Source organism: Mytilus galloprovincialis, chromosome 7 (genome assembly GCF_965363235.1).
Source record: "Mytilus galloprovincialis chromosome 7, xbMytGall1.hap1.1, whole genome shotgun sequence".
Classification (NCBI taxonomy): Eukaryota; Metazoa; Mollusca; class Bivalvia; order Mytilida; family Mytilidae; genus Mytilus; species Mytilus galloprovincialis.
This window is the reverse complement of record NC_134844.1, coordinates 88,298,690-88,325,612: the sequence shown is the minus strand read 5'-3', so window position 1 is coordinate 88,325,612 and position 26,923 is coordinate 88,298,690. Positions and strand designations below refer to the sequence as shown.

The 26,923-nt window shown below is 33.3% G+C and overlaps 1 protein-coding gene across 2 annotated transcripts in view; it reads right to left on the bottom strand.

The window, feature by feature from the left end:
• LOC143083945 (retinoic acid receptor alpha-A-like) overlaps positions 1-15,341 on the bottom strand; it is a 34,730-nt gene extending 19,389 nt beyond the window's left edge. Inside the window, exons 1-4 of one of the 2 annotated variants that reach the window (XM_076260353.1) lie at positions 15,250-15,341; positions 2,264-2,328; positions 1,021-1,262; positions 364-505 (exon numbers count right to left, since the gene is read on the bottom strand). In XM_076260353.1, the coding sequence (XP_076116468.1) occupies positions 364-505; positions 1,021-1,122 (244 nt within the window). In that variant the 5' untranslated portion in view covers positions 1,123-1,262; positions 2,264-2,328; positions 15,250-15,341. The remainder of the gene's footprint in view (positions 1-363; positions 506-1,020; positions 1,263-2,263; positions 2,329-15,249) is intronic. The other variant, XM_076260354.1, reaches the window with a different exon arrangement.
• Positions 15,342-26,923: the final 11,582 nt, after the last annotated feature.

The following is a 26,923-nucleotide window of genomic DNA, read 5'->3' as shown; positions in this document are numbered from 1 at the left end:
GTTGATTTTTGGTCTGAGTACTAAAATCGTGCTCGAAAGTTTTATGACCGCAAGGCCAGATCTCAGGTAAATTCAAAACGCAAAGTCCATAATCAAATGGCAAAATCATAAGCTTAAACACATCAAACAGATGGAAAACAACTGTCATAAACCTGACTTGGTAAAGGCATTTTCTTATATATAGAATATGGTGGATTAAACCTAGTTTTACCATGTTTATAGCTAGCTCAACCTCTGGCCTGTATGACAGATACAGAAAATTATATTTTATATTGACAACAATGTGTGATTGTCTCATTCATGTTTAACCCCCCCCCCCCCCCCCCCCCCCCCCCACCCTCATTTATCTTTACTAATACTCACCATCAATAGACATTCCAAATTGAAGACACATATTAAACCTGCATGATTTACATCTATTCCTATTCTTTGGTGAAATATCACATTGTCCTCCAAAAAAACACTTATATTTATGTGCTTTTGGGATGCTCCTTTTAAAAAATCCCTAAAAATTACAAATATAAACAAGATGTACTGCTAATTCATAATAATTCATTGGATACCTATAACATGTATAAGTTTTGGTAACTTTTGTTGATAAATAAGAGACGTAACTTTAAATGTTCAACACAGTACACATTTTCTATTAACTTGTATAATGCATAAACATTAAACTATTACAAAGGGTTAACAGTCTATATTTCTTGCTGCATTAAAGACTCATTGGTGGCCTTTGGCTGCTGTCAGCTCTATGGTCGGGTTGTAGTCTCTTTGACATATTCCCCATTTCCATTCTTCTTCTTCTTTTCTGTATCTTCCTCCTGCTAATGAGGAGCACATCCAAACAGATTTTAAATTCTCAATATCATATTCTATAATATTTTTCTGCAATGAAATGCAGGGTTAATTTCTGACAACTGTCAAATTCAATGGAATTTTTTTTTCTGACTCTCCTGTATGAAACCAGATTTGACTTACTATAATTTGGTGGTATTACACTTAAAAGAAAGATCTATTTACCTTACACCCTTCACATGTAGCCACCCCATAATGTACACCAGTAGCTTTATCTTTACAGATCTTGCACTTCCCAAATGGGAATGGTATGGCTCCTATTGGCATATTCTCCTCTCCCAAAAACTGAAACTTTTATATGATTGCAGGTACAGGTCCTATTGGCATAATCTCCTCTTCCAAAAACTGAAACTTTTATATTATAGCTGGTATGGCTCCTTACAGCTTTATGTTCATTTCTAACATGTCTAAAATATAATGACAAACTTTTTCATGATTGTATAAAGTACTGCTTCTATCCGCATATTAATCTCCTTATCCGAAAATGTATCATTTTTATGATTGCAGGTACAGCTCCTTACAGCATTATTTTCCTTTAAGAAAATGATAAAACTTTCATATGATTGCAGGATGAACAATTCTTTTCTGCCTCTTTTATATAGTTATAATCTCTGTCCTTTTTTTTTATAAGTTTTATCCTATTAAAAAGAAGATGTGGTATCATTGCCAATGAGACAACTGTCCACAAGAGACCAAAATGACAGTATGACACAGACAACAACTATAGGTCAATGTTCGGCCTTTAACAATGAGCAATGCCCATACCACATAGTCAGCTATAAAAGGGCCCGATAAGACTGCCTTTTTTTTGTGGCAAGTTGCTCATCCTGTCTTTTTTTTTACTAAAAACTTTTCCTGCCTTTTTTCAAATTTCCTCTAAATAGCTCCTATAACAATAAAAAAAAAAAAAAAAAAAAAAAAAATATTTTATTGTCATATAAACTTTACAGTTTGTGACCAACATATTTTAATACAATAAACACAATAAACATATATACATACATATTAAACATACAAAATATCAACAGCATTAAAATTTATAACAACAAACAAGTTGTTAAGAGTCCCCTGCCCTCAGTTCTAATGACTTTTTCAAGAAGGATCCTAACTTATTTGTTTGTAAAGGCGATGATGGATTTAGTAAATAATGAATTTTTTCTTCTTCATTTAAATTATTAAAGTTATTATTTTCTGTACATATGTGATGAAAAAAGTCATTTATATACAGGTATGTCTGAAACCTTTGCAATCAATTTAATACAAATCTGGCAATGTAGCATTAGATTGGGACTTGTAAAAAGTATATATGCATTTAATTAATGATTTAAAATTCATATAGCTTCATAAGTGTAACCATACACCATACCCCTCCCCCTAAATAAAATCCCCATTATAATATGTCACTTACTGTATTAACACCAATGTTCATCTGAGTTAAAAGCTTTCAACATGTTCTAAGTCTTCATTGATTTTCTACAAACAAAAAATAAAACTTCTGTATCAACATACTTATTCATAAATCAGGGGAAAACACAAAAGACAGATCTATTAATAGAACAACAATAACATCAAATAAGCGTAATACCACAAGATGCACATTTCAACGATTTTGATTACAATATCTCTTCAAAGAATTTTTTCAGAGACAAAATACCTGCCTCTGAGATTATGATAACAGTGTAAATCAACATGATTAAAAAGATTTTCAAATTTTCATTGATTTTTCTACGAAGAATAAAGCATAATCTAACAATGGCCTCATTAATAAATCAGGTAAAACACAGCAGATAAAAGTAAAAAATAGATCAATACATGCAGAATAAACAAAGGAAGAAGAAAGACGAGGCCAAAACAAATAACATGTGTGTTTCCTATTACATCTTTGAAAATCAGAGGGTACATACATTGGGATTTTTTTTTACATTTTTTTTACAGTTTATTGGAGAGAAATTCCGACTTTAATAGTGCTAATATTGAACCAGATGCTCCGTAGCGCAGAGATCGAATCCTGAACAGTTGGGGCAAGTATGGACACAACATTTAAGCTTGATTGTAACAGCTCTGAATTGGGATTGTGATTAAATAGTTGCATGACACAACATAGGTTTCTGACACAGAATGAATGTGGTCTAAGAACTTAAACTTAAAAATTCTAAATTGGACATTTACCTATTATGGTCCAATATCAGAAATATAAATACATGGTTAGATTCAGCATATCATTATAGAACCCCCAGATTTCAATTTTTAATGAAATCATATAATGTTTAATTTTAGATCCTTTAGACCTCTATGTAGACCAATTTGATAACCAGGCCCAAATATTAACAAGAGTGACTACACGCTGAAATGTCTCGCCTTCTTTACTAATCATTGATATTATGTTGATAGTCTTAAGTATAAAGCTTTATAACAACTGTCACATAACTTAACATTAACCAAGATAACAAAGACCAATGAACCATGAAAATGAGGTCAATGTCAGATGAAACATGCCAGACAGACATGTACAGCTAACAATGCTTTCATATATCAAATATAGTTGACCTCTTACTTATAGTTTAAGTAAAATAGACCAAAACACATAAACTTAACACTGAGCAATGAACCGTGAAAATGAGGTCGAGGTCAAATAAAACCTGCGCAACTGACATATAGATCATATAATATTTCCATACACCAAATATAGTTGACTTATAGCATATAGTATTAGATAAAAAGACCAAAACTAAAAAACTTAACTTTGACCACTCAACCATGAAAATGAGGTCAAGGTCAGATGACATCTGCACGCTAGACATGTACACCTTACAATCATTCCATACAACAAATATAGTAGATCTGTTGTGTAAAGTATGAGAAAAAGAGACCAAAACACCAAAACTTAACTATAACCAATGAACCATGAAAATAAGGTCAAGGTCAGATGACACCTGCCAGTTGGACATGGACACCTTACAGTCCTTCCATACACCGAATATACTTGCCCTATTGCTTATAGTATCTGAGATATGGACTTGACCAACAAAACTTAACCTTGTTCACTGATCCATGAAATGAGGTCGAGGTTAAGTGAAAACTGTCTGACGGGCATGAGGACCTTACAAGGTACGCACATACCAAATATAATTATCCTATTACTTAAAATAAGAGAGAATTCAACATTACAAAAAATCTTAACTTTTTTTTCAAGTGGTCACTGAACCATGAAAATGAGGTCAAGGACATTTGACAATTTGACATGTGACTGACAGAAACTTCGTAACATGAGGCATCCATATACAAAGTATGAAGCCTCCAGTTCTTCCACCTTCTAAAATATAAAAGTTTTTAAAAAGTTAGCTAACACCGCCGCCGCCGTAGCCGCCGTAGCCATCGGATCACTATCCCTATGTCGACCTTTCTGCAACAAAAGTTGCAGGCTCGACAAAAATCTAAATACATGGTTAGATCATGTAAGATTCAGCATATTGAAGAACCCAATATATTCAACTTTTGTTGAAATCAAACAAAATTTAATTTTGGACCCTGATTTGGACCAACTTGAAAACTGGGCCTATTAATCAAAAATCTAAGTACATGTCTAGCGATTCAGCATATCAAAACACCCAAAGAATTCAATTTTTGTTAAAATCAAACTAAGTTTAATTTTGGACCCTTTAGACCTTAATGTAGACCAATTTGAAAACAGGACCAAAAATTAAGAATCTAAATACACGGTTTAATTTGGCATATCAAAGAACCCCAATTGAATTCATTTTGTGATGAAATCAAACAAAGTTTAATTTTGAACCCTTTTGGCCCCTAATTCCTAAACTGTTGGGACTAAAACACCCAAAATCAATCCCAACCTTCCTTTTGTGGTCATAAACCTTGTGTTAAAATTTCATAAATTTCTATTTACAATTATAATATAAAGTTATTGTGCAAAAACCAAGAAAAATGCTTATTTGGGACCTTTTTTTAGCCTCTAATTCCAAAACTGTTGGGACCAAAACTCCTAAAATCAATTCCACTACCTTCCTTTTGTGGTCATAAACCTTATGTTAAAATTTCATAGATTTCTGTTTACTTATACTAAAGTTATAGTGCAAAAACCAAGAAAAATGCTTATTTTGGCCCTTTTTGGCCCCTAATTCCTAAACTGTTGGGACCAAAACTCCCAAAATCAATCACAACCTTCCTTTTATGGTCATAAACCTTGTGTTTTAATTTCATTGATTTCTATTAACTTAAACGTAAGTTAGAGTGCAAAAATCAAATGTCTTCGTACGACAATGACGGTGACACCAACGTCATACCAATATATATGACCAAAAAATTTTCAATTTTTTCGGCCCTATAAAAATGACCAAAAAAAACTATAAGGTAGGCAATTTCTAAGCTTAAAATATAGGGAAGGTAGAAAAATAGAACGCACATTTTTATTTTAATTTGGCCTGAAATAAATGAAAAATATAAAAGATTCTTTGTGAAAAGTTAATATTTATCAGAGACATAATAGTAATGTACTATTAGTTGCATAGTGTGTTAGTGACCTAATTTGATATAAACAGGGTCAGTACTGAGAGCTGTACTCGAACCCAATATGGAATTTACTGACCCTGTATATATCATATAAAATGTGCCAATTTTTCTGTTATCACAATTATTAGTCTTGCATTATAGTCCATTCTTTAACTGTTTAAAAATCACAATTATAAATAAACGATTAATTTCTGAATTTAGAGGCTTTTACAAATCTGTATGTACCTCCAACATTGAGCAGACTACAACTTACGTTTGAACAACTCAGTAAGCTTTTTAAAAAAACAATTCAAACCAGAAAAAATAATTTTGCAGTTTTTCTTACTTTGCTATTCAATAAAAGGTTTGTACACATATATATATATACCTCAGGGTGTACGATATCACAAACAATAGTCAAATTATTTACTTAATTTTATCATAGGTACACCATCACCGTACACGGACATCATTTGTAAAGACAAATCAACATGCAAACATCTTATATACATTAAGGTATTTAACATCCAATCTTTTATGGTAATATTCTTTACAAAGCACTAAAATGTCTGCATTAATCATGTTGATTCACATCAAAAGCTAACCTAACCTTTAACCAGACTTATCCAGAAGGGACATAGTTACAATACTGTTGTCAAGTAATTAAAGATGAACAATATTTTGGTATTAATATCGATTCCCTAATAGTGTCTTTTCATAGGAAATAAACACATATTTATTCTTAAACCATGCAGTTGTTGGCATGATACAGGTTTTGTTATTCTCATATATTTTAAGACGGTAATTTTGATACTAAACCCCTAACCAAATTTTATTTTTAACAGGAGGGGATTGTACTTGGTTTTTGTATGCTGGAGACATAATCTTTCGATCAGTTTTAAATTGATGTCTGGAACTGGAATGTAAGAGAATGATAGTTCCAAATGAAATGTCATTAACTGATAGATATATCAAATAAATATTCTTGTGAGATTAATCATACTGTTAACCTTTTTGTCATCTGTGATAAAAGTTACATCCTGATAAAAAAAAAGAATGAAAGTCTCCTTTTTAAATATTTCTTCTAAGTCAATTAATAAACGAACAGGTGATATCTGCATGCTGTTATAATATTTATTGATTATCATGTGTGTCACTTATTTTTGGTCTTGTTTTACACTTTTCAGTCATATATTTATTCTAGTTATTGATTTTTTTCGAAAGGTGTCAAAAATAACAAATTAACACTATTTTCTCATACTTTGCTTTGGTCTTCACGGTCTTTTCTTGTACTAATTTTACATATCAAGCTTCTTATTAAGAGTGATTAGCTTTATTTTTTTATTTTTTGTTGTTGTGGGCTTTTTTGTGGCGGTCAGTTTTTACTGGTGGAGGAAGTTGCCATGCCCAGAGAAAACCATGACCTTCGATAGGAAAACTGACAATCCTAGTCAATTAAGATTGGAGTCGAATGCACCGGCGTGTTTCTAACTTAAAACCTCAGTGTTGATGGGCTAGTGATTACAGTAGAAACTACTTAAACCAGACTTGGGGTCAATTACATTGGAAAGTAATTAATTATATTACACATTACATTGCAAAAATGATCAATTACATCAATTACACATTACACAGTTTTTGAAATGTAATTAATTAAATTACAATTACTTTACTAATGTAATTAATTAAATTACACATTACATTTGATCATGATATTTTTTAACAAAATTTTACATGTATATATAATGCATGTGAAAAATATTCATGTAAGCATAGTTTAAGCGTTGCATTTGATAATTATTTAATTTAGTTATTTTAATGTTTTGTCATTTAGTCTGAATCTGTTTGGTCTGAAAACAGCAATGGCTAATTAGTCTTTCGACCACTTTGCCACCGAGGCCCCTAAAAAGTGATAAGAGATTTTCTCAATCAAACGCACCTGTGATCAAGTGATCTACTACTGTACTCACTGGCCAATCAACACTGAAGTTGTGAGTTTGAACCCTGCTTTTACAGGTGCACTTGACTCCAATCATAATAGACTAGGATTGTCAGTTTTCCTATCGAAGATCTGTGGTTTTCTCAGGGCATACCAGCTATCTCCACCAATTAAAAAAAAACTGCCACGAAATGGCCCAAAAGTGGCACTTAAAAATGGTACTACAACACCAACAAATAATCAATGGAGTAGAAAGATAATGGTTGACATCATGAGCCAATGTTATTGATGTTGCCTTAGAAAACGGTGAAATTAACAGATAATCATTGGTCTTTTTAAACTCTATTGTTTCTCTCCTCAGATCAGGTCAGGGTTGTCTCCCTTTGATGCCAAGGAAACAGTGTACCTTCTCAATAGACAAAGCACAAATAATATCATGTTACAACATCTTGAATGGCGCAGTCTCTCTGACAGAAGAAAAGACTCCAGATTGGTAATGCTTTACAAAATTGAACACGAAAAGGTTGCAATTCCTAAAAATAACAAATTAATTCCACAAAAAAGACATACAAGACATTCTAATTCGAACAGTTTCCAAATTCCATCCTGCAAAACACAGTACAGAAAAGAATCATATTTTCCAAGAACTATTACCGACTGGAACAAACTACCGGATAACATTGTAAACTGCACTTCAGTAGACTCTTTCAAATCTTCAATTTCAAAGCATCAATATTAACTCAATTACAACATATTACTTTATTATACAAAACAATTTATATTTTTTAATTTTTTCGTATTTTTAAAAATTGTAATTTTTTTCAATCTATGTCTTGTTGTAAGTTTCCTCCTGTGACATAATCTTCAATTTGTTGAAGGCGGTCACTATATATGGTAGAATAGAATAGAATAGAATATCCACTTCATATTGGGCCATTCCAGATAATGTCTGCTAAGGGAGCTACCATTTGATTTTTATGGGGGGGCTAGGATGAAAAATTTTGTCCTGCATTTTTTTTTACCCTGCCTTTTTTTTTTACTCAAAACTCCTGTCCTGCCTATTTTTTTCAAATTTCATCCTAGCCCCCCCCCCCCCCATAAAAATCAAATGGTAGCTCCCTAAATGGGGAAGGATGGTCCTTTCTGAGGGTTGTAAAATTAATACATCTTAGGGGTGAAATTTTGGGGTTTTTCATTTGACACATACACTTAAACACAAAAAACTTCTGAGGGTCTTGCAGCAGTAATTAAATAATTAAAAATACTGACATCCTAGGCCCGGTTACAAAAATGCCTATGTCAGATCTAAGGGGTGCTTTGGAATGTAGACAGTTTTGTATCATGCATTATCTGGTATTGCATGTATTTAAAAAATTCTGATGGGTACAATCCTTGCAGTAAAAAATTCTGATAGGACATTTTTCCCATGAGAGCCCGCCCATTCATCCAATATGAACAGAAACTCTACATCTGATAGGTCCTAATTTTTAGATCTGATAGGTTGTTTTTATGATGTTTTTTTCTGATACATATAAAAAAAATATCTCTGCATCCATCCCCAACTGTCAGAAATTAACTGGAATGGCTCATTACAGTTCTTTACAGTCTGTACCATTACACAATAGTCTGATGCCTCAGACCAAGTCTATAGACTAGTAAAATTGTATTCGCACTAGTAAGCATTTACAATAATTTGTTTAGCATTTAAAATTGTTGGAATATTGTTCTTCTTAAATTATATATAAGCATTTACAATAATTTATAATTTGTTTAGACATTTAAGAAAATTGTTGGAATATTGTTCTTCTTACTGTCTATAGATTATTACATGTACTATAGTAGTTGGAAAAGATTTTGGTGCACACAGGTTTCATATGCAGGTGCTTTAAATTATATATGATATTACTGAAACAATTGCAAGTACATCTTGCAGAAGGAAATCTTAATTCTAATGCAACAACGTTTGTAACGTTCGTTTTGATTGGATAACGTCACTTGATTTACATTGCATAAATTGACAATTGATGCTATGGAACGTACGCTAAGCGCAGATAATATATGACAGATTTAAAATACATGTTTTAACGTTGTTTCGTGTCAGTTTCATTAAAATGGAGATTATATTTTAAGCATCAATGGCATCAATTGGGGATTTGATGGTCACAAATACCTGTTTACTGTCTCCGCTAACGGGTCTCCAGTAATTTTAATTTGCTACCATCAAATCCCCAATTGATGCCGTCAGAGCTTAAAATACAATACAGTTATTTCCTATAACTAACAGAAATATGGTTAATAAAAGAACATTTGTGCTGTCAAATATTATATATCTGTTTCTTTGATACTTAAATTAAGTTAGTAATAATTGGAAATAAGAAGATGTAGTATGAGTACGTGCCAATGAAACAACTCCCCATCCATTAATAACAATGGGTAAAAAGTAGACAATTACAAAAATGTATTGTTCTAAATATGTCTTTCAACAAAGATTCTTGGTTCAAACCAAAGAGAAAGCTATACTTACAGAGGCAAATTTAGAGGCATGCCAAGAGTGCCCCAGCCCTACTTTAGTACAGAAAATTTGGTTGATCATAAAGCAAATCAGTGAAGCATGACTGGAGCAGGCCCCCTCTTAGGCAGTCAGTGGAAAATTTCTGAATCTGCCACTGACTTACATTTTATCCAACTAACATGACTAATGACAAAAGGATGAGTTAAATTGATTTTTATAGTTCTAATCTTATATTGCATTTTACACCAAGGTCCTAGGTTTGGGGAGGGTTGGGATCAAACTTACATGTTTAACCCCGCCACATTCTGTATGTATGTGCCTGTCCCAAGTCAGGAGCCTGTAGTTCAGTGGTTGTCATTTGTTGCTGTGTTCCATGCTTGGTGTTTTTTTTTTAATTTTTTGTACATAAATTAGGCTGTTAGTTTACTTGTTTGAATTGCTTTTAAAAAACATTTGTGATTTCTGTGCCTTTTATACATGTAGTTGACTATGCTGTATGGGCTTTGGTCATTGTTGAAGGCCGTATATTGACCAATAGCTGTTAATTTCTGTGTCAATGGGTCTCTTGTGGAGAGATGTCTCATTGGCAGTCATACCACATCTTCTTTTTATAGTAATAGATTAGAAATACATAATAAGACAATATTGTCCTTTAGTCCCCGAGTAATAATGACAATTATGTTTGAAGAGGGGAGTAAAGAGGGGTATCTCCACAGAAAAACGCGAAATAAAATAATCACTTCACAATGAACATGATGAACAAACAATAAAAAATTCCTTGCACGTTGATCTTTAAATCAATTTCACGAAAACACGGTGCATAACTAACCTTTTTCACGGCTGCACATGAAATAAAAAGTGGCAAAACATGTTGCACAAAGATAACCCTTTGCCCCCTCTTTTAAAGTTTAAATCGGAAGTCTAAACTGTCTTGGGTATGACTTAACAGTCAGTCTAGATCTGATAACGGGAACAATATCTGGGTGCCTTTTTCTTAGTTTTTCTCCCAGAATAACCTAAACTGAATAATCATTAGAATGGTTGACAAATGTGACTATGCATGGTACCTATAGGACACAGAGGCATGATGATTAATTTATTCAAGAAGGAAGAGAAGCGACACACAAAATGAGGTCTTCTCTTTTAATAGTCATGATAGCATAGATGTCATTAACAATTGACAACATACATGTACATGATATAAGCATGATTAGAGGAGCATTAGCAGCCTGGCATTAGGTTCTGACTTCTAGGACTTAAGGTGGTACATTGTACCTAACACTGCAGGGAGATAACTCTGTTAAATCAGCTAAACGTTTTAATCACATTGTATTGTTAAGGAAATATTAAGCTTCTCCATGATCAAAATTAGTGTTTGACAAACTGCTATATATCCAACAATTTTTTCCCAAGAAAGTTTTTTGAAATTTTTATATATTTTTTGACCAGTAAATATTTTGTCAAAATGTTATGAATACTAAATGAGCCAAATTAGTTTTAGTCAAGGTTTTGGGTATCACCTTATATCCCCTAAGGAGATTAAAAAAAATTGTCAGAAGACAAAAAAAATATAAGACATATATACATGTATCTACAGATTAATTTACTTCATGTTGAACGTTTAAGTCAAAATCTGTGAAATTTACTCAATTTTACATTTAAGGGGCAATAACTCCAAAATCCATTGTCCCAATATTACTGAAATGTTAGAGGTGATAGACCTTAGGGACTACATCAAAAGATCAATGAAGGATAAAAAACTTAATTCAAATAGTTTGGGGGTGGGGGGTTAAACTTGCTGCAAGTTTTGATTATCCTACATCGATTTTACATATATCCATATGGGTCAATCAATTTTTCCCAAATTAAGTTAAGAGGGGGGTAGGGGGGTCATTAAAAAAACTATGTGAATTAAGTTTTTTATCCTACATTGAACTTTTGATGTAGTCCCTTAAACCTTCTAACTTTTTTAGAAACTGACCAAAATTGAATTTTACTCCTACATGTCCTATGAACTATTTAAGCAACAGCTGTCATTGACTATTTCACAAATTGTGACTTGGATGGAGAGTTGTCTCATTGGCATTCATATCACCTTTTCATCTTCTTATATGATTTATAGTTGAATAAAATTGAGAATGGAAATGGGGAATATGCCAAAGAGACAACAACCCGACCATAGAAAAAAACAACAGCTGAAGGTCACCAAGAGGTCTTCAATGCAGCGAGAAATTCCCGCACCCGGAGGATCTTTATCCCAGTGAACACATCTTACAACTTCATTTTATCAGAAACATTCAAACATTCGACTTAGTCCACCTTGTCATTTTTTTCAGTTTCTCAGACTTTTCCCCTGATTTTCACCTGTATGGATATTTTGACAGAAAATCAATAATCAGCTGATTGCATTTGATAGAAATAGGTACCATGAACTTATTAATAAACTAAAGGTGTTAATTGTATTGTTAAATTAAAATGTGTGGTAAAATATCATCTGATGCCAGCTTAAAACATGCTAAAGGATTCATTTAAAGATGTCAACTTAAAGGATTGTTTGTTTTTACATCATTGATAATAAATGTTTGTTTTACAGTTTGAAGTTTTGAACTTTATATATCAATCATTTTAGTGGTTGAGCAAATGGTTAAGGGAGCTACCATTTGATTTTTATGGGGGGGGGGGGGGGGGGGCTAGGATGAAAATTGAAAAAAAAAAGGCAGGACAGGAGTTTTGAGTAAAAAAAAAGGCAGGATGAGAAACTTGTTAAAAAAAAAAGGCAGATGACAATTTGTGTAAAAAAAGTCAGGATAAACTAGTAAAAAAAAAGGCAGGACCGAATAGAGTAAAAAATAAAAAGGCAGGACAGAGATTACAACTAAAAAAAAAAAGCAGGACAAAATTTTTCATCCTAGCCCCCCCCCCCCTAAAAATCAAATGGTAGCTCCCTAACAAAATATGATGCTACATGTATATTGCTGAATTTATTTGAGAAAATGATTTCTTATAATTGATCTGACATCAGCACTACTGAAATTATGGAAATTTGGATTAAGTATACATTTGAACCTACTTCAGGGGCAGATCCAAGCCCAGGACAAAAAGGGGGGCAGGTCCAACCACATGTTCCCATTCAAATGCATTGATCATCCCCTCCTATTTGTTTTGTTACCAAGAACGGGAAAGCAAGTTCTTCATGTTCTTAACAAAAACATGTTTATGCTACATGTAGTTGGCAAAAGAAAATTAAAAGTGGCACATTTTTTTTTGACTTGAGAGGAAACTCTGCAAAAGGTTACATGTACATTTGTATAAGTGAGCAAAACATGAGGGGCTCTACCAAGTTGTCTACAGTTCAAGAGAAGTCCGAGTCTGATGTCAGAAGATGTAACCAAAGAAAATAAACAAAATGACAATAATACATAAATAACAACAGACTACTAGCAGTTGACTGACATGCCAGCTCCAGACTTCAATTAAACTGACTGAAAGATTATGATTTCATCATATGAACATCAGGCACAATCCTTCCCGTTAGGAGTTTAGTATCATACCATCATAACATATATGAGAAGAACATAACCCGTGTCATGCCAACAACTGGTTTTTAGAATAAAAGGTTACATGTACATTTGTATAAGTGAGCAAAACATGAGGGTCTCTACCAAGTTGTCTACAAGTACATTATACTACATTTTTTCATTCCAAGAAGGTCCAAAGATGTAAAAACAATCCTTTAATTGACTATTTGGCTATTTGAGGATTGAGGCATGCATGATTATTAAATATTGGTCTACTATCAATATATACTTGTACATGTACTTTTATATATATATTATTGACTAATTCATAAATAAATTTACGGTCAACTTGACTGTTACCTGTTACCATGGTTTCCTACGTACTTCTTATTTGCACCCTAACCCTTACACACGGGGCACTCATAAAATCAGTATAAATGCAATATTGTACATGTTCGTATATGTAGTTTTTATATCAGTAACATATACATGAATACAGCATGTGGACTAATCCATCACGGTATCGGGACCGTTCGCCCTAATAACATGTTCGCCCTAGGTCCGTTCGCTTTGAGTTCGTTTGCCCAGAGTCCGTTCGCCCTACTATAAAAATATTAATATTCAGGGCATTGAAGTTGAATAAACTTATTCAGATATTTCTATGGTATATATATCATGTACATGTATATTCTTGAAATTTATGGAAACATTGAAATATTTAAAAGTTTATGGCTTGTTTTTTATCATTAATCATTGTTAATTGTTAAATTCAAAATAATTCGGATAACTGATTATTGTGAAACTTGTCTTTTGATGGATTAATAATTGATAAAATATTCAGCTTGAAATTAATAAAACTAATAATGTACGAACTGTAAATTATAAAACGGATTTATAAGTTCATTTATTTATACTGCATACTTTCGTGATTGACTGATTACAATTATTTTGTTAACAAATATCAATAAAGATAAATACATTGTATTCCAGTATTTTACTCTGCAATTTCAAATCAAAGGGAAAATGATAAATTGACTGCGGCAATATAAATATTCTGTCAATTTTTCAACAAACTTTAACGTAATTTGTTCAAACACGTAAAATAATGCGACTAGACAACAATTAGAAAAAAATAATAATCAGGGCGAATGGACCCTGGGCGAAAATGATGTACAGGTATCAGGGCGAACAGGTACTAGGGCGAACATGAGTCAGGGCGAACGGACCCGGATTCATCCATCACCATGTAAACGAAGTTAACTATATATTACAAAATCCAATCGTCCATAGTTCACTATTTATATCTCCATATATATCAAATAGGCTATGCCCTCTTGACTATTAGAAATTTATTAGAAATGTGGTTTAAACTATTGTTCATTTCATGTCTCCATACATGCCATAATTATTAATATTGCTTATGATGTTATTATTTTGTATTTTATTTTGTACTGTTATTTATTATTTGTATGTAATCATGGTAATGGAGAATTAAGACATTCTAAGTTGCAAAACTTGTGTCTAGTCCTATTGTCAGTGTTTTCTACAATAAAATATGTTTAAACTACATTTTACAACGAAAATGTGTGCCCATGCAGTGGTGTGGTTGCCAGCCCTATAGCAGCTACATGTAGGTATAGGGGAGAAAGGGGCCTCTTTCCAGAAGTTTGCAGGTATAAAATATTATTTGCTTTGCACGTGTACTTTACATAGTTATATGTGCATATGATATATTCAGATATTCCGACATTACAGTTATTAGATAAAATTTACTTATATACTTTATTGATTTTCTTGTATACCCGGCACCGAACCATTTCAATAAATAGATCAATTTTGCTGAGTGACATAATTCTAAATTTGTCGTCATGTTGTGTCTGGAAGAACATTTGAAAACGATATATTTTATATTTACTTACTGTAGTATATAGTGAACAACATTGGGATAGAACCAACCCCACAATGGTTTGTTTTGATTTGCAACAGGTAAATTTCCGCCGGTTGTATTGTGGGAAATGAAATAGGATATTGTGACGTCACACGAACAGGTGCTCGACTTTCTCACGATCCAGGTCAATAATGTGTTACAATGTATACAGTAAAACCTGCACTTTTAGAAAAATTATGGGAGATAAAAACAGGTGGCCTAAAAACCAATCTCATTAAAATCCGATGTTCTGATACGTGTCAGAACATCGGATTTTAATGAGATTGCCTAAAAACTTCATATATATCTATATATATTTAAAATAATTTTCACATTGAACATAAAGTTAGAATATCAAATTAGATATTATATTATTGGATGAAGCACCTGATATCATAAATACCGTAATCCAACATTCATGACATCATTCATGGACGTTTTTGGTGACATATACAACAATACCGTGAAATAGTGTAAGTTATATCGTCGGTGTTATGCAAAAACCTCGTATCTCAATTTTTTGCGGAAATCTTTTTATCAATTATTTAGGGTTAAATATGTATGTTCCACTGTATGCGAAAATATCTGATCTTCTAACCAATCATTAACCCAAATTCTGACATGTGACGAAAAAGTGTAGTCGGATTGATGAGACATTTTGTTGTGCGAAAATATCGTATCTCAAAAGAAAAACACATGTCAAGGCAGCTGACATTATCACAGGTACAGTTTTAACAATTTTAGATTCTCAAAGCTATTACATGATGAAAAGCTTTGAAAATACATAATATGTGTAAAAAATTTTCTCGTCTTGGTAATTGATTGGTTAGAAGATCAGATATTTTCGCATACAGTGGAAAATACATATTTAATTCTAAATAATCGATAAAAAGATTTCAGTTTTTTCTGTCTGGTGTAAAATTATCAAAACCTTAGATACGAGGTTTTTGCATAACAGCGACGATATGATCTTATATTAAAACAGAGACATATATATACACATGTGTTACTGTGTATATATGTCTCTGATTAAAAGCACAAAAATAAATATTTGAAAAAAGGGGTACCGTGCTGGATAAAAAAAAAAAGGAAGTAGCTATTTTGCCGACTCTAATAAAAATTTTAAATATCTTAATTCAAGCCACTGCCATAAAAAAAATATCCATATCATGAATATCGCTGGTCTCAGATAAAAGAGTGACCAGAGTTACCATAGTGTTACAGCCGATTACAATGAGTGTGTAGGCAAAGGTAATTTCTTTGGTAAGCTTACTTGCTAGCTGAACCGTGAAGTAATTATTAGGTAAGGTATACTACCTCCTTTCGAAGTAGCCTAGTCCTACAGACAGATAAATTGGATATATGTCAGACTAGTCTATTCTTAAAGGAGGATAGTTTATCTAATCTAATAATTACTTCACGGTTCATCTATAGAAAGCAAGCTTACCAAAGGCATCTATTGCTAACACCAGCAAAACCCTTGAAAGAAACTTCATAAAAAAGGATGTATATGCTGAACCATATAATCATCATATTCATAAAGCATTAGTGGAAACTAATATTAGTAAGTTTTCAGTTTACGTATACAGAGACATCAATAAAAGACACAAATGGTATACAAACATTAATACAACTCAGACCAACATATATCTGATTATACTATGTGGCGACATACACTCCAACCCTGGTCCAACAAAATACCCTTGCACACTCTGTGCAAAAGCTGTAAAAAGTAACCAAAAAGCATTACAGTGTGATGAGTGCAACGAGTGGACTCATATTAAATGTAATGGGCAAATCAATGAAAAAGAATATGCAATGTTCCAGAAACATGAACATCTAAGCTGGAGTTGCCATAACTGTCTCTTTACCAACGTGAGTACATCTTTTTTCAATCTAAGTGTTGGCAATGACAATTCGTTCAGTTCACTTTCAGATTCTAACAGTGATGAACTAGATACCAATAAGTCAATAAATATAACATTGAATGAAAACAACAACCAGAACCTGACAATGATAGGCATCAACACCACCAGTCTTTACTCATTAAAACAAAGGATAGCATTCCAATCATTAGTAGACACACACAGGCCAGATATATTATGCGTTAACGAGACCAATGTGGACAAAAGCTTTCAAAATCCATCCATTTTACCAACCGATCATTACGAAATAATCAAAGACCGTAAAAAGGGAGATAGAGGAGTGTTAATAGCAAGCAAAACAACACTTATATGTACAGAACAAACCAAATTAAGAACTGAATGCGAGATTATCTGGACTAAAATACAAATAGAAGGAAGTAAAAACCTTTATATTGGATCCTTCTACAGAAATCCAAAAAGCACACTAGAAGACCTTGAAAACCTCGACAGATCACTGAGTATGATTGATACAAATAGCAACAACATTATACTAATGGGCGACTTCAATCTTCCAAGCATAAACTGGGAAAATGGAACAATCAAACCAGTAGCTCAGTATGGTACAAACATCAACCAAAAAATGATAGATATCATGAATGACCACAATATTGAACAGGTTGTTTCAGAACCAACAAGAGAAAACAACATTCTAGATTTATGTTTCACCAACAACCCTAATCTTATAAAGAAAGTAGAAGTAGGACCAGGTATAAGCGACCATAACCTTGTTAAGATCACTATAAATACAAAGGCAAAAATTCACAAAAAACCACCTAGGAAAATATACATGTATAAAAAGGGGAACATGGAAGGTATAAGATCAGACCTAAGATCAAAACTTGAAAATTTCAAAGAAGACAGCAATAAAGAAGGTATAGAAACATCATGGACAAACTTCAAACACCTAGTTACAGAATCGATTGAAAATAACATACCATCAAAGAATACTACTACAAGATGGAATCTTCCATGGATAACAACAGAAACTAAACAAATGATAAGAAGGAAACAGAGACTTTACAACAAAGCCAAAAAATCAAACGATAAGAAACACTGGAAAGATTTTAAACTTTATAGAAAGAAGGTCAAAGAGCAACTTCAAAGCAACCACGATCAATATGTCAAAGATATTCTGACACCTGAAGAACCAACAAAAGCACATACAGACAGTTGCAGAGAACAAATATATGCTACAACCAAGAAATTTTGGTCGTACATAAAAGGTATGAAGAAGGATAGCAGTAACATCAGCATGCTTAATAAGAATGGTAAGGACATCATAGATGCAGAAGAAAAAGCAAACATCCTTAATCAGCAGTACGAATCAGCATTTTCTGATATTGATTTTAACCAGTACATAGACATACGATTCTATACAGATGTTGAATTTAGGCTACCAAAATTACCAAGACCTATAGTACACATGAAACCAATATACATATCGATACCTGGAATTATCAAACAGTTGAAAAATATAAATCCTAACAAAGCAACAGGACCAGATCTGATACCTTGCAGAGTCCTGAAAGAGACAGCAGAACAAATAGCACCGTACTTGGAGGTTATATTTAATAAATCTATCAAATTAGGAACAGTACCATCAGACTGGCTCATCGGTAATGTCATCCCGATCTTTAAAAAGGGCGATAAAACAGATCCAGCAAATTACCGTCCTGTCTCCCTTACATCTGTCCCTTGCAAAATTATGGAACACATAATCTTTAGTAGTATTATGAACTACCTGGACAACAATAATCTCCTGTCATCATACCAGTATGGATTCAGGAAAAAACACTCGTGTGAACAACAGCTCATAAACACCACAGAAGATCTAGCTAGAATAAGAGATAACAAAAGCCAGGCAGATATACTGATACTGGACTTCAGTAAGGCCTTCGATACCGTGCCACATCGCCATCTTGTACACAAACTTAGGAAAAAGGGTATTGATAAGTACACAGTAAACTGGATAGATAACTGGCTCCAAAATAGAAAACAGACAGTACTCCTAGATGGCTTTAAATCACAACCAGCTACCGTAAGATCCGGAGTCCCTCAAGGAACCGTACTTGGCCCACTTCTATTTCTCCTATACATCAATGACATTGGGGATAATTTAACAACTGGCACCAGCATAAGACTCTTTGCAGATGATTGCCTACTTTACAGAGACATCAAAACTCATAATGATACAGAAATATTACAGAAAGACTTAACTGAACTAGAAAAATGGTCTATCGATTGGAAAATGTCATTCAATCCAAAGAAATGCTACGTTTTACAGACAACGCATAACATCCGTAATAGAATTATAAGACCATACTTCTTACATTCTACAAAATTGGAACTAAAAGAACATAACCCATACCTAGGGGTGGAGCTGGACAGCAAGCTCAATTGGAACCATCACATAACCTCAAAAGTTAACAAAGCTTCACAACAACTGAATTTTGTAAGAAGAAATTTATATAGATGCCCTCAAGAAATTAAACAACACGCTTATATTGCTCTGGTAAGACCACACCTGGAATACAGCAGTTCAGTATGGGACCCCCATTGGAAGAAGGACATAAAACGTATAGAAATGGTACAACACAGGGCGGCAAGATTTGTAACCAAGAACTACAATTACCAACCCGGCTCTATGACCGCAATTCTACAATCTTTAAATTGGCCTACCCTTGAAACGAGAAGAACAGCAAATCGATTAATATTATTTCAGAAAATACTGTACCACCAAGTAGCCACTGAAATTCCCCAATACTACCTCATCAACAACAGGAAAACACGTCATAGTCACACAGTCAGCATCATGCAGCCACAATGTAACACCTCTGAATACGAGTACAGCTTCTACCCACGAACAATCCGAGACTGGAACCATCTACCAGGAAACATTGCAACTGACACCGACTCGGACTCTTTCAAGGAAAACCTCTGGTCACACTTCCATCCTGAGACCAGAGTCACAGTGATGCTGTAAAGATCATCCTTGTTTTTATCCTGCACAGACCACAATTTTAAACTTGTATATATTTATTTACTTTTCGGTTTTGTTGATCACAAATTGTACAGCACCTGCACTTGATGACACAGCATCAGCGTGATGGTATTTTTCCGTTGCTGATTAACGAAAGAAGAAGAAGGTATTACCTTTAGCTACACACTCAATGCAATCAGCTGTAATGGTATGCGAGTCAGTGTCCGTTTTGATAGTTGAAGTCTCTTGCATAGAATAGTTATCAATATTGTAAGAGGTATTGCACAGTGTGTCTAATATTTAAAAAAAAGAAAGAAAAAAAAAGAAGATGTGGTATGATTTCCAATGAGACAACTCTCCACAGGAGACCAAATGACACAGAAATTAATAACCCGAATAATCCAGTCGTTATATTGCGATCACTTCGATCACTTCATTAACGAGAAAAGTAGTGGATAGAGGGCGCTGAATCATTCGAGTTAAGAAATTAACAACTATAATAGTGGATTCAGTGTAAAGACATCATAAACAGTCAGAGAGAAAAAAACATGACATTATGCAATGTCAAGATACAAGTATCGACAGATTGTAGATCCATATAAATGTGTTTGTGTATATAACAATAATATTTTTTTTTGTTTTAAATTTACTGGTAACAAAATCAATATGTTGAAGGTGAAGCACAACTCGGCAGGCACTTGAGGCCGATAAAGGCTTCCAGTTGGACTAGCAGGCGAAGCCCCCGGCAGCTCCTGGATTTTAGGGTTTTAGACTCACAAATATTAACTGAAAATATTGAATGTTAAGGTGTAGTCAAAAGCATTTCTGTTAGATACAAGACAGAAAATTTTCTGAAAAAATATATATTGTTCCTCAAAGAAACTGTAAAAAAACAGAAGATTCCAGAGGGATCAAAAACAGTTATATTTTCGAAGACCAGTGTCTCGCCTACTATAAGAATCTAATGCATGTTTTAAGAACTTTTATTGCAGACTGTATGTAAATATGTTATCTGGAAGAAAAATTCGAACGCGGAACCCAGTGTCTCGCCTACTTTTGCTGTTAATCACAGGCTCAACAAAAATTAAAATGAGGAAAAAATAATAAAAAAAATCCTCCCAATACTATATTTTGATTGTAAGAAGCTTCTGTTCAAGGCCACATTTCTTTCTAACCAAAATTTCGTAAACGTTGTCTCGCGTTTGTTGTTATTTTCTCAACGCTACAAAAGTAGAAACAAATACATAGTTTGATAAGTCTTTAATGACCCTGTTTGAACTTTCAATAATGCATGCACATGTTGTTGGCTAAACATACTTTTTACAAACGTAGAAACAAATACTTTGTTTAATCAGGTTGAAGTAAGAAACAAATGTAGCGTTTGTACTAACAAACGACAAACTGCAGACGCATTTTTATCGTTTGCATATTTTGTCAAAGTTTATGTAAAGATAAAGTCCATTTATAAGTTGGATACGGAAAAAGATGTGTTTTTTCTTTACAAATTTACTTCTGGATACTATCTTATGACCATAAACAAGCTTCTGTCCAAGTTTGGTAAAAATCCAGGATAGTTTAAGAATTATTATTAAAAATTTTAAAACCTTAACCACAGAGTGACTAATTTTTCCTGGCGGAAGTCCATTTGTAAGTAAAATACGGAAAAACAAGATATTTTTTTTTACAAAATTTACTTCTGGTTAATATCTTATGATCGTAAACAAGCTTCTGTCCAAGTTTGGTAGAAATCCATGATAGTTTAAGAAAGTTTTTAAAATTTCAAAAATTAATTTTATAGTGGTGAAGCAACGAATACCAATTTTATAGGTCTCTGATAGAAACTTTACATTTATCAGTTTAGCCAGTCACTTAGGGACGACATCAAAAGATCGATGTAGGATAAAAAAAACAAACTTAAATCAAATAGTTTGGGGGTGGGGGGGTTAAAATTCTGCAAGTTTTGTATATCTACAATCGATTTTTACATATATCCCTATTGGTAAATCATTTTTTCCCAAATTAAGTTAATTAAGAGGGGGGTGGGGGGTCAGTGAAAAAACTATGTGAATTAAGTTATTTATCCTACATTGAACTTTTGATGTCGTCCCTTATACCTGACAGGAATACTTCTTGTGCAAGACAATGTTGTTGTTTTTATACGACCGCAAAAAAAAAAAAAAAATTGGTCGTATATTGGTATCACGTTGGCGTCGTCGTCTGCGTCGTCGTCGTCCGAATACTTTTAGTTTTCGCACTCTAACTTTAGTAAAAGTGAATGGAAATCTATGAAATTTTAACACAAGGTTTATGACCACAAAAGGAAGGTTGGGATTGATTTGGGGATTTTTTGTTCTAACAGTTTAGGAATTAGGGGCCAAAAGGGGCCCAAATAAGCATTTTCTTGGTTTTAGCACTATAACTTAGTTTAACCAAATAGAAATCTATGAAATTTTGACACAAGGTTTATGACTATAAAAGGAAGGTTGGGATTGCTTTTAGGAGTTTTGGTTCCAACAGTTTAGGAATTAGGGGCCAAAAAAGGGCCCATATAAGCATTTTTCTTGGTTTTCGCACCACAACTTTAGTATAAGTAAATAGAAATCTATGAAATTTAAACACAAGGTTATCCCCTTCCCTTTCATGAATATGACCTACCAAATTAGACTATTTACCGGATTTGTAATCACATAATCAACACGACGGGTGCCACATGTGGAGCAGGATCTGCTTACCCTTCCGGAGCACCTGATATCACCCCTAGTTTTTGGTGGGGTTCGTGTTGTTTATTCTTTAGTTTTCTATGTTGTGTCATGTGTACTATTATTTTTCTGTTTTGTCTTTTTCAGTTTTAGCCATGTCGTTGTCAGTTTGTTTTAGATTTATGAGTTTGACTGTCCCTTTGGTATCTTTCGTCCCTCTTTTATGTCCATAAAAGGAAGGTTGGGATTGATTTTGGGATTTTTGGTCCCAACAGTTTAGGAATAAGAGGCCCAAAAGGGTCCAAAATTAAACTTTGTTTGATTTCATCAAAAATTAAATAATTGGGGTTCTTTGATATGATGAATCTTACTGTGTATGTAGATTCTTAATTTTTGGTCCTGTTTTCAAATTGGTCTACATTAAGGTCCAAAGGGTCCAAAATTAAACTTAGTTTGATTTTAACAAAAATTGAATCATTGTAGTTCTTTGATATGCTGAATCTAAAAATGTACTTAGATTTTTTATTATTGGCCCAGTTTTCAAGTTGGTCCAAATCGGGGTCCAAAATTAAACTTTGTTTGATTTCATCAAAAATTGAATAATTGGGATTCTTTGATATGCCAAATCTAACTGTGTATGTAGATTCTTAATTTTTGGTCCCGTTTTCAAATTGGTCTACATTAAAGTCCAAAGGGTCCAAAATTAAACTTAGTTTGATTTTAACAAAAATTGAATCATTGGGATTCTTTGATATGCTGAATCTAAAAATGTACTTAGATTTTTTATTATTGGCCCAGTTTTCAAGTTGGTCCAAATCAGGGTCCAAAATTAAACTTTGTTTGATTTCATCAAAAATTGAATAATTGGGGTTCTTTGATATGCAAAATCTAACTGTATGTAGATTCTTAATTTTTGGTCCCGTTTTCAAATTGGTCTACATTAAAGTCCAAAGGGTCCAAAATTAAACTAAGTTTGATTTTAACAAAAATTGAATTCTTGGGCTTCTTTGATATGCTGAATCTAAACATGTACTTAGATTTTTGATTAAGGGCCCAGTTTTCAAGTTGGTCCAAAATTATTATACTAAGAAATCTTCACTTGCACAGTATTCAGCAATAGCAAGAAATTTTCAATTGCACAGTATTGCGCAATAGCAAGAAATCTTCAATTACACAGTATTGTGCAAAGCAAATATTTTCAATTGCACAGTATTGTGCAATAGCAAGAAATTTTCAATTGAAGTTATCTTTCTTTGTCAAGAATAGTAGTTGAATCAACTTAAAATCAATGATTTTATACAATATACAATGTATATTCACTTTTACTACCAACTGATAAATTAAAACAATCTTGACCATTCAGTGATAACAAGCACTTTTTTTTACATTTTATTATGTTATGCTGTATATAAATGAGTAGTTATTGTTGCAAACTCCATCAGAAATGTGAATTGAGATCAGTTTTGGAAAAAGGGAAAGGGGGATGTGAAAAAAAAATTGGGGGGGGGGGGGAATTTTTCACATTTCAGATTTCATAAATAACTAGAGGCTCTAAAGAGCCTGTGTCGCTCACCTTGGTCTATGTGCATATTAAACAAAGGACACAAATGGATTCATGACAAAATTGTATTTTGGTGATGGTGATGTGTTTGAAGTTCTTACTTTACTGAACGATTTTGCTTCTTACAATTATATCTATAATGAACTTTGCCCATTAGTAACAGAGAACTATATTTGGTAAAAATTTACATATATTTACCAAATTAATGAAAATTGTTAAAAATTGACTATAAAGGGCAATAACTCCTTAAGGGGTCAATTGACCATTTAGGTCATGTTGACTTATTTGTAGATCTTACTTTGCTGAACATTATTGCTGTTTACAGTTTATCGCCATCTATAATAGTATTCAAGATAACCAAAAACGGCAAAATTTCTTTAAAAATTACCAATTGGAGGGCAGCAACCCAACAACCAGTTGTCCAATTCATCTGAAAAATTCAGGGCAGATAGATATTGACTTGATTAACAATTTAACTTCTTGTCAGATTTGCTCTAGATGCTTTGAATTCATAGTTATAAGCCAAAAACTGCATTTTACCCCTATGTTCTATTTTTAGCCGTGGCGGCCATCTTGGTTGAATGGCCAGGTCATCGGACACATTTTTCAAACTAGATACCCCAAAGATGATTGTGGCCTAGTAGTTTCAGTGGAGATTTTGTAAAAGATTACTTAGATTTATGAAAAATGGTTAAAGATTGACTATAAAGGGCAATAACTCCTAAAGGGGTCAACTGACCATTTTGGTCATGTTGACTTATTTGTAGATCTTACTTTGCTGAACATTATTGCTGTTTACAATTTATCTCTATCTATAATAATATTCAAGATAATAACCAAAAACAGCAAAATTTCCTCAAAATTACCAATTCAGGGGCAGCAACCCAACAACCGATTGACCGATTCATCTGAAAATTTCAGGGCAGATAGATCTTGACCTGATAAACATTTTTATCCAATGTCAGATTCCTCAAAATGCTTTGGTTTTTGAGTTATAAGCCAAAAACTGCATTTTACCCCTATGTTCTATTTTTAGCGGTGGCGGCCATCTTGGTTGGTTGACCAGGTCACGCCACACATTTTTTAAACTAGATACCCCAAAGATGATTGTGGCCAAATTTGGATTAATTTGGCCCAGTAGTTTCAGAGGAGAAGATTTTTGTAAAAGATTAATTTAATTTATGAAAAATTGTTAAAATTGACTATAAAGGGCAATAACTCCTAAACGGGTCAACTGACCATTTTGGTCATGTTGACTTATTTGTAGATCTTACTTTGCTGAACATTATTGCTGTTTACAGTTTATCTCTATCTATAATAATATTCAAGATAATAACCAAAAACAGCAAAATTTCCTCAAAATTACCAATTCAGGGGCAGCAACCCAACAACCGATTGACTGATTCATCTGAAAATTTCAGGGCAGATAGATCTTGACCTGATAAACATTTTTATCCCGTCAGATTTCCTCAAAATGCTTTGGTTTTTGAGTTATAAGCCAAAAACTGCATTTTACCCCTTTGTTCTATTTTTAGCCGTGGCGGCCATCTTGGTTGGTTGACCAGGTCACGCCACACATTTTTTAAACTAGATACCCCAAAGATGATTGTGGCCAAGTTTGGATTAATTTGGCCCAGTAGTTTCAGAGGAGAAGATTTTTGTAAAAGATTACTTTAATTAACGAAAAATGGTTAAAAATTGACTATAAAGGGCAATAACTCCTAAACGGGTCAACTGACCATTTTGGTCATGTTGACTTATTTGTAGATCTTACTTTGCTGAACATTATTGCTGTTTACAATTTATCTCTATCTATAATAATATTCAAGATAATAACCAAAAACAGCAAAATTTCCTCAAAATTACCAATTCAGGGGCAGCAACCCAACAACCAATTGACCGATTCATCTGAAAATTTCAGGGCAGATAGATCTTGACCTGATAAACATTTTTACCCCATGTCAGATTTGCTCTAAATGCTTTGGTTTTTGAGTTATAAGCCAAAAACTGCATTTTACCCCTATGTTCTATTTTTAGCCGTGGCGGCCATCTTGGTTGGTTGACCGGATCACGCCACACATTTTTTAAACTAGATACCCCAATGATGATTGTGGCCAAGTTTGGTTTGATTTGGCCCTTCGGGCCAGGTGAGCTAAAAACTATTTAATCACAATCCAAATTTAGAGCTGAATCCAGCTTGAATGTTGTGTCCATACTTGCCCCAACCGTTCAGGGTTCAACCTCTGCGGTCGTATAAAGCTGCGCCCTGTGGAGCATCTGGTTTTGGTTGCCATGGTGTTGGAAAGTTTTAAGTTGACATATGCAGACAGATTTATGTGGAGCTCAGTCCACCTGAATGAAGCTGCATGTATTTTATATTTAATTAATTTCTTTGTCATTTGGGATCTTGTGGAGAGTTGTTTCATTGGTAAGCATACCATATCCTATTATAAATTCAAACTGTAAACGATTGAAAAGTATCATTCAAAAAGTTGGTTTGC